The 9,228-nt window shown below is 42.7% G+C and overlaps 1 protein-coding gene across 1 annotated transcript; it reads right to left on the bottom strand.

Moving 5' to 3' along the window:
- Nucleotides 1-4,885: 4,885 nt before the first annotated feature.
- Nucleotides 4,886-8,211, bottom strand: SODALDRAFT_329480 (AP-1 complex subunit gamma-1). The gene is made up of 5 exons (XM_028610959.1): nt 8,108-8,211; nt 7,926-8,049; nt 7,665-7,853; nt 5,531-7,604; nt 4,886-5,467 (listed from the first exon to the last, which is right to left on the bottom strand). Exons 1-5 carry the CDS (start codon nt 8,115-8,117, stop codon nt 5,381-5,383), a joined length of 2,484 nt encoding a protein of 827 aa, XP_028462599.1. The 5' UTR covers nt 8,118-8,211; the 3' UTR covers nt 4,886-5,380.
- Nucleotides 8,212-9,228: the final 1,017 nt, after the last annotated feature.

Below are 9,228 nucleotides of genomic sequence, written 5' to 3'. Positions count from 1 at the left end.
AGGCTTTAACGTCGTTGGGGTATATTCCTAGACGCTTACTATAACGTAAGTAACGACTATATATTAGCCACTATAACACTACTTCGGCACCACTAAGGTATATATATAGTATAACACGAACGGTGCCCTGTTCGTAGCATTATTTATTACTATTAGGAGAAGGTATCTACGGCTATTAGTATACTACCACCACGGCGCTACCACGATATAGAGATACTTATATTAAGGTAATATTTACGGTTAATATTATAATTATTAATACTATTACTATTATACTACCTAGTTAACCCTACGCCACTATAACACCACCTATAAACTGTAGATCACGTACTAGAATTAGATAAGGAAAATTATAAATTGACGTTGCTATTAGTTAGTATAACGCCACGATAGTAAGTCTATAAGACCGTAGGCGGGATCGTAATAAGGAATACCTATAACGAACTCTATAGCATTATAGGAAGGAAAAAGAGGAAAAGAGGAAGACTATACCCTATATTAACTATCTACTATTCTCTACGGGTATAGGCGAAGCCCTACCCTCCCTGCCTACCGCCGGATATAGCAGGCACCCCCCCCTTAAGGGAGGCAGGAACGCCTGCCCTATCTTTTCTCTTTATTAATTAAATAAAAGGAATAATAGGTATAATGCCCGGGGATATAGGGAGGCCGGACACGGCGTGCCGAGGTTACTATATAATAGAGGCGCCGCGGCACCCTTTCGGCCCCCGCCCCCTTACTAACGACCGGCCTAGGCTAACCCGAACTATAGCCTACTACCCTTCCTATTATCTATTAGCCTAGAGGTGTGATCTAGATATATAGAAGGGATAAACCGGGGCTATATCGGCCCCGTAGCGGTACTAATCTAACTAAGGACGAGTATAGAGGTTTTCTCCGGAATCCCGGGTTTTCCCCTTTATAGCTACCCGAGAAGGACTATATAGTCTAAACTAGGCTCTTATAGATTATATAGGATAGCGGAGTAAGAATAACAATAATAATAATAATTAATTATAAGACTGCTAATACCACGCGACGGTATACGCGTGTTAATTCCCGAGGTATACTATTATTAGAGTATAATCGGTTTAATCCTATATACCGCTATTATAATAAGGCCTAATATCGGTTCGCCTATTCGAAGCTTTTCTAATATAACGTTAACCCCTCCTCTAACCACTTTAAAAGGGCTTAATAAGTGCTACTATTCCTATACTATATAAGACACTACTACCCGGAATTCAGCGGGGATAGACTCTTCTTAACCGTAAGCGACGCGTTCTTCGGGGATAATCCAGACCCTAAGAGCTTATAAGGATATACGATAAAGCTTTTCGGCGGCACTATTAACTAGAAGGCTGGTAAGTAACCGATAATCACGATATCGTTAATAGAGTCAGAACTACTCGCTCTTATAAAGGCCGCTAAGGAGACGTTATTCGTTAGTCGGATATTAAGGGGTTTAAAACTTCGGTTAGATTAATAATAACTATAGCTATATTACGATAATTAGTAGACTATTAACCTCGTTAATAAGAAGGCATAACGCCTGCAAATAAGGCTACGGCACGTGGATATTTATAACTAGTAGGCGCGCTAGTTAGTATAGTAAGATCTCTTTAAGGTTACGTACGTTAATATAAAGAATATAATCACAGACGGCCTAATAAAGGCGCTACCGGGGGCAGGGATTAAAAAACTATAATAATAGCTTAATTTAACGGATTAAAAGAATCGTATTAAGTAGTTAAAGCAACTGTATAAAAAGATCGAAAGCGCTAAAGCCGTAGCGATAACGAAGGCCCCTAAGGGCGTAGAAGATCCGATAGATATAGATCCGATTAAGTAGATCCGGCTAATCAGAATTAAGGAACTAATTAAGATAGAATTAAATTAAACGCTTAAATAGAGCGGATTTAGATCCTTTTTACAAGGGCGTTTTCCCTTAACTATTAGTTTCACGATAGAAAAGTTAAGAGCTTTTAGTCTAAACCAAAGCCTCTAATTAGTTAGTTAACCTAGGAAGATCCACGTTAACTAAGGGGGTATATCGTATAGGTACACGGACCACGACGTAGTCCCTAGGGGATCTATGCCTGACTAAGAGCTTCGGATCTCGGGGACCTCGGGTATCAGGATATAATAAGGGAGGATACCGGAAAAGACCGGATAGGATCCAAATAATATAGTACCTATAACAGAGTCTTTACCACCTAAATTAAGGGTATCAGAGACTTATATTAATATAACTTAATATACTATATATATACGAGATTTCCACTCTATTAAATTAGTTATATAAGTGCTATTTTAACGTGCGATAGTTATAAGCCCGGTAGCCGTTTCAGCGTAGTTATTGCCAAGTATACCCCTTAAAAATAACCTTAATTCGAAACGTGGAAAACCTATAAGCAAAAAAAAAGACGGATAGTTAGAGCTATTAGTGCTTATTAATGACTTGTCTAGCCTACCAGGCAGTACTGCCTGCTAATCTGGGGGGTATGTCATATTAAATATAAGCACTTAAATAAGCCCTATGTATAAGATATAGGAAATCCCTTTTATCGTAGTGGTATATTTTTGAGATGCGACAGTTAGTGCCCCCTATATATACCTATCCCCCTATTTCTTCTCGTTATAATATTATCTATTAGTAACCGGTTATAAGTAACGATTATTCTGTCTAGCACCCCCGTTATATATGCGTCGTATACCCCTATTACGGGATAGCTCCCCAGGACGCTCGCGGGATATAGGGCTCTTCTCGCCCGGGGTATATAATACGACTATAATAGGCAGGTATTATACGCATATAAGGGTCCCATAGCCCAAACCCTATACGAATAAATAGAGTTCGCCGCTAGGTACCTAAATAAACGTATAGAGCCTAGTAGCCAGAATTAATCCGGCTACTTCAGAATAGATAGTCCGGGTCCGGCAAAGAATATATCCTCGGTGCTACCTCCTCCTTAGTTTAGAGAAGATATCTTTATTATACTCTATTTACTATAGTAAAGGTCGCCCCTTAAATCCTAGGATCCCTACGTCTAATAGTAATGGCTAGCTAGAGATATACCTGGATAGGGTATAATAAATCCTAGAGCTTCTAGGTTCCAGAGTACTGGCTGGCCAGAGATATGCCTGGATAGAGCATATTACCTAGGGTTTGATAATAATACGCCCACGGCGTATTATAGAAAGCACCCCTTGCCGGGGTATACCGCGGGAACCGAGTTCCACGGGAGTATACCGTGAGGACCGCATTCCACGGGGGTATACCACGGATACTAGGTACTACGGGGGTCTACTGTAAGAACTGTGTTCTACGAGGGTATATTATAAAAACAATATACTAAGGAGGTACGTAGTAGGAACTAGGTATTATTGGGCTATAGTAAGGAGACTAGACTATCCCCGGGGTTTCCCTATAGATATATTAGTTCAGGACTTTGCCCCTTAGTTTAGATAAACTATCTTTATTATACCCTGTTTACTATAGTAAAGATCGCCGCTTAAACCCTAGAATCCCTAGGTCCGATAATACTAGCTAGCCAGAGATATACCCAGATAGGGTATATTAAATCCTAGAACCTCTAGGTCCTATGATACTGGCTGGCTAGAGATATGCCTAGATAGGGTATATTGGATAGTACGGTCGTAGCGTTCTAAGATCTCTTTTAAAGGTATATGCCCCTTATTTCTATATGCCTTGTTAACGTTAGGGCACTTCTATAAGGGCTTATAATTATATTTGCTTCTCTTTTTATCACGATAGTTATAAAGCCATTCCTTCTTCTACTATAGAGAGGACTATTAGGTGTCCTGTTATCCTTATTATACCGGCTATTACTTACCTTCTTTATCTTTTCCTAGGAAGGTTGCCATATAAAATAATAATATAGTAGGCTTTTTATCGAGTCGGTGTAGCTAGCGGTGATAAAGCTATATCGTATACTCCTTTATAATAGATTAGATAAAAGGTAGGCTATTTTCTTCTGGGCGTAGAAGCTTTATATACCGTGCCTCGGACTATTACGGGGCTAGGCTCCCGATAGCTTTAAAAAAGCCGTTAATCTAATCTTTCTTAGTATTATTAGCACGAACTTTATACGTCTCGGTGTCGCGGTATAGCTTAAGAAGACCTTCTAGCTAGCGCTTATAGGGTATATGCCTAACGTTTTAGAGGTATTCGTCCTAATATCTCTTAATAGTAGCTTCTAGCCGGCGTTTATAGGCTTAGGGTGTGTCTTAAGGGCTTATAGTATATCCCTTACTTCCTATTTACCGACGTATTAATTCTTCAAGGTAGGACTAATAGTCTTCGCGATAAAGTCGTGTGGAGCGTGGAGGCCCCTTTATTCGGCCTTATAACGATCCTCTTCTAGCTAGTAGATCTTAAATAGTATATCCTAATTAAAGGTATTTTATTGTTCTGCGAACATAGGCGGCTTTAGTAGATCGGTTAAGATACGGCGTGGTTTAACCTCTTTAAGGTCAGGATTAACGAGGTTAGCTATATTATAGGAGTATATAATAGTCCTCACAGCTTTAATCTAAGGGCGCTAGTCCTTCGGTAAGATAAGCATTATAAGGTCTATTACGGGTACTACTACTATAGAAGTTATTATTATACTAATAAAAAGCAGTATAATAAGATAAGCGGAAAGGTCGATTAACAATACTAAACGATTTAAACGATAGTACGTCAAAGCGATAAAACGACTAAATATAATAAAAGCAGGCGGACATAACAGCAGAATAGCTATAGCCGTAATGGACTTAAGGCTTTAAAATAGGATATCTGTCTTAGAGCTATTAGATCTTCCGGAATAGTCGTTTTACTAGAGCGCCGGGCTTATAACTATTAGAATATAAATAAAGGTGCGGAATTATATATATATATATATTTATCTAAGTGAAGCTTATAGTACTTTATAGGGATATCTAACTATAGAAAAAAAAGCAGGAGAAATAAACATAGATATATAGGATCAAGGTACTCTATACGTCTAATATAATGTAGTTTATCATACCTCGATAAGGTGACTAAGGGCATCTGATAAAATAAGAGGCGATGTTATTGCGTTACCTAGTGTGGTAGTATTCGACCGTGTACTGTACATGTGTAATACGTCGCGACTCAACTGGCATATACAGATTTTGGTGTAGTACTTAAAGTCAACCGATATGGCTATCGCAGCTCTGTTTCGTTGTCCTGAAATGACACCGTGATGTCCTCGCAGTGCAGCCCTGAATACATCACGAACCAGACAGACTACGCTACCTTATGTGATAGGAGGCAACCCGTAAAAAGGAACACCGTTCACCCCAAACACGATGAAAAGAACAGTAGTGTCTGTTACGTAAATTGCCTGTCTCAAGATGGTTCTGTCCAATTTACCTGCTCCATTAACTGACCAGCAGACGGGTGGATGAACTGGATTCTCAGGCGTAATCTCAGTGCCTGGAGAAGAATTTAGTAAGCAAAGGACGCGCCTTGAATGATACTTGATTCGTTACAACTTACCCCCTTTGCCCCGGACACTCTCATCACCTGGGTTGCCTCAGCCCCAGGATCCAGGTGAGGGCTCGAGATGCCCGTAAGCTGGAGCTTCTGCGTCTTGGGTACTGCAGCTTGCAAGCCCACGCCAGAGAGTGTAACAGCGCCAGATGTGTTTCGAAACCGGGCAGTCGCCTGGACTAGCCCTTCGGCATTGCGCTGGACCTGCATAATTACCTGGAGGTCATTGGAATTGTAGCAAGGGATCTCAGCTGGAACATGCGCTGCTGGCGTTGCCGAGTTACCCGAGTTTATAGCGCCGCTGGGTACATCTGACCGTGCAGTCTGCGCCTCCGAGTTTGAACCAAATAGATCCATGATGGAGGCGACATTGGATTGCTGGGGTGTAGGAGAGGTTGGGGTAGGTGCCGATGAGGAGGTTTCAGTAGTACCAAGGATGTCGTCGAGTAGATTTGCGCTGGCCTTCTTGGTAGACCCATGGGCAGTGGCAGGTGTGTCGGCGAAACCAAACAGTAGGTCTTCTTCAGTTGGCTTAAGAATCTTCGATTTCCTGTGAGACTCCTTATTCGCTTTCTTCGTAGTGGCTCGGCCAAGGACCCGCGACTCTTCTTTGATCTGAGGGGGTGGCATTTTCTCGAGTACTCCCCGGCGAATTGTATCGTGGGAGAAGAGATTCCCGTATTCCACCGCACGTTGTTGCACTTCAACATCGAGGCTTGTCTGGTTTGACTGAAGTAGCCGCCTGACCCTCTCAATTTGTGTGGGTTCCGATAGCCGGGTCGTCAACTTCATCAGGGCAGTTACGATGTACTCGGTCGATACCTGGGTCGCGTAACTACTGTTGAGAATCGAGGAGAATAAATCGATAATCTCATGCTCTCTGACTTCTTGCACTAGCTCCTCTTCTTCGTAATGCCCGTTCTGTAGCAAGGCATCGCCATACTCACCAATGCACCAGGCCCCGGCCTGTGTCAAGCTTTCCTGCGTGATATCCTTCTTCAGGCTGGTATAGAGCTTCTGGACTGCGTAGGTTTGTAGCTCCGTGGTAGTGGCAACCAGCCGGATGAAGGACGATAGGATGGGTTCTTTGACATAGTTCCCTGCAAGCATCAGCACTCGCAACATCGTGTCGATGTGCCAGCGCTTATTGGGGGCGAACTTGTCGGCACCGATACCGATCTGGCTCGTCATTGTAGGTTTGAACTCATTGTCTGCTACCTCCAGAAAAGCTAGCAGTTCCCGAATTAGAACGCGAACATTGTTTTCATTGATGAGAGTGAAGCTAAGGTCGAGGGCCCGTCTCCTAATGCTGATGTCGGGATCTCTGAGGCATTCCAGGATTGTGTTCCTGTGTCTTTGAACAGCGGTCGGTTCGATGGCAACCACTTTGGTGAGGGTGTTCAGGGCGACATAGCGAATGTTATTATCCCGATTTGACAGGAATTTACCCAGAATATTGACTCCAAGCACGCGAAGGCCAGAATCGGCCTCGATATCCAGAATAGTTCGGACAGCCTCGTATAGAATGGAATTGCCCACGTTCTTGGACGAATCAGTGTTGGTCGCCACCTGAGCCAATATGTCGTTGATCTGCTCGCTGACTTGTGCATCACCTATGGCAAGTACCCTGAGGAGACGCAGAATTTTGACTTGCAGGAATGGGTCTGTAACGCCAGCAACGTCATGTTCCGGCGCATAGCCAGAGGTGGCCAGCCCTTTCAATGTGCGAACGAGCTGAGGGACAAACTGCTTGAAGTTGTCGACAACGCCGTCTTCTCCGCCTTGTTCTTCGTCTGCCTCACAGAGACTGGTGACCAGTGTCAAACCGGAAAGAAGGACACCATGGTTGCGATCAGATAGCAAATGCTTCGCTTTTTCGATGAAATGTTCGCGCAGGTCAGGGACTTTTCGACAGATCCGCATGGCACAGAGGGCCGCTTTCCTTCGAATGTACGGGTTGGAGGTATTAACACATATTTCGACTTCGGAAGAAAGATCCCTCGACATCTCAACCGAAGAAATGTTGCCCAGCGTGCATAGGGCGAGTCCGACGACGTACTGATTCGAGTGGGAGAGGTCACTGGATTCTCATCAGCGTACTGGCGGAAAAGACAGCTGTATGGAACCATGCGGTTGGTACTTTTTGAGGGAGTTGGTAACCAAGGTCAATACTTCCTGATTCTCGTCTAGCAACAGACTAGTGGCGAGGTGACCGAGTCGCTTGTCCGCAAATCGGGTGGATGCGAGAAGTTTGAGACATTCTATCTGGCCAAAGTGCGTTCTCTCGCCCAAGGTGAAGAGGTAGAGCAACTTCGCTACATTGTTTCGTCTGGTTCTATCAGTACCTGCTTCGACTGACAAGCTGAAGTCCAAGATATGCCGAGAAGGAGTTGGAGCTTACCGGGTCCCATGGTCGTGACTCTCCTCCCTGAAGCTTGCGCGAATCGATGCGCTTTCCTTTTGAATAACAGCCCGCTCGTCGGCGATGGTCTTCGCGGAACGCACGTTGCGAATAAATTGCTTCACTACACGTCATGGTAAGTCAGGATGCTCAATAAATGGAGGGAGTTGCTTCGTGCATACGGGAAGCCATTGTGATAACTTGGAGGAAGTCGACGCTGGGCAACCGAGGAGCGTCGTGGCAGGTTAAGGTATTCTGGATCCGTCCCACATGGGGATAGATTGTCAGCTAAAGCGTAGTCAAAATCGTCATAAAATAGGTCAAAATTTAATTGAGGCAATTATATATAATTATAACTGTGTCGGACCGTCAGGGAAACGCTGCTACCGTATTTTATATAGTGTAGATTCTGTAAGCGTTTACCCGGATTATACTTTTAGTAATCCGGCCCATTATATAACCGAAAAAGACTATAGTCTATTCGATATACCTCCTAATCGCCCTAAAACGTTAGTTAGGCGATTAAAGCTATTTGTAATCGGCAGATAATCTAGTTATATAATCTATTCGCTATAGCCGCCCTTAAATTTATCCTCTAGGTCCTCTAAATATTCTATCCGGACTTCCTCTAGCTGTTATAACCGTTCCCGTATATCTATCACGTCCACCTAGGACCTGAATATCTTAGATTTCTCGCCGTATAACGTCTTTATCAGCCCGTCTACTATTATCTCCGCGCTTATGATGTACGTTATAATTATCTGCCCTTATTCCTTTACTTAACGTAACTAATAGCCGTGGATATCGATATAACGGAGGCGTGTTATTAGCGTACTAATCTCTTAGTTAACTAATTAAATCGTTTAGTTATTATTATATAGGATCCTTAATTCCAGATCGTTATATTCAACTCCTATACTAAGTAATAGGCGTTATATAATAATACCCTTTTTAGTACCTTATACTAACGCTAATAGCTCTGTTTTCGTTATTAATATTATAACTGTATCCTGCTTATTAGCGCGCTACGCGATTATACCGCTAAATAAGCGTATTATATAGGCTTGACTACTCTTACGATCAAGGGTATTATCGGTAAACGAGGTATTAGTATAGATTTCGATAGTATCGTTACCCCCTAATTCTAACGTAAACGATTAGCTATTAATTAGATAAAGGATTAGATAATCGGCGGCCTTATAGTGAATAGGCCCTGGATTAACGTTAAACCGGTATAGCCTAGATACTATAAACGCGATATTAGGCCACGATATCACTACTACGTATAGTATAGATCCTATCT

The sequence above is a fragment of the Sodiomyces alkalinus genome (assembly GCF_003711515.1).
Source record: "Sodiomyces alkalinus F11 unplaced genomic scaffold SODALscaffold_15, whole genome shotgun sequence".
In the NCBI taxonomy this organism is placed as follows: domain Eukaryota; kingdom Fungi; phylum Ascomycota; class Sordariomycetes; order Glomerellales; family Plectosphaerellaceae; genus Sodiomyces; species Sodiomyces alkalinus.
The sequence above is the reverse complement of the archived record's forward strand: the minus strand, read 5'-3'. Positions and strand labels throughout refer to the sequence as shown.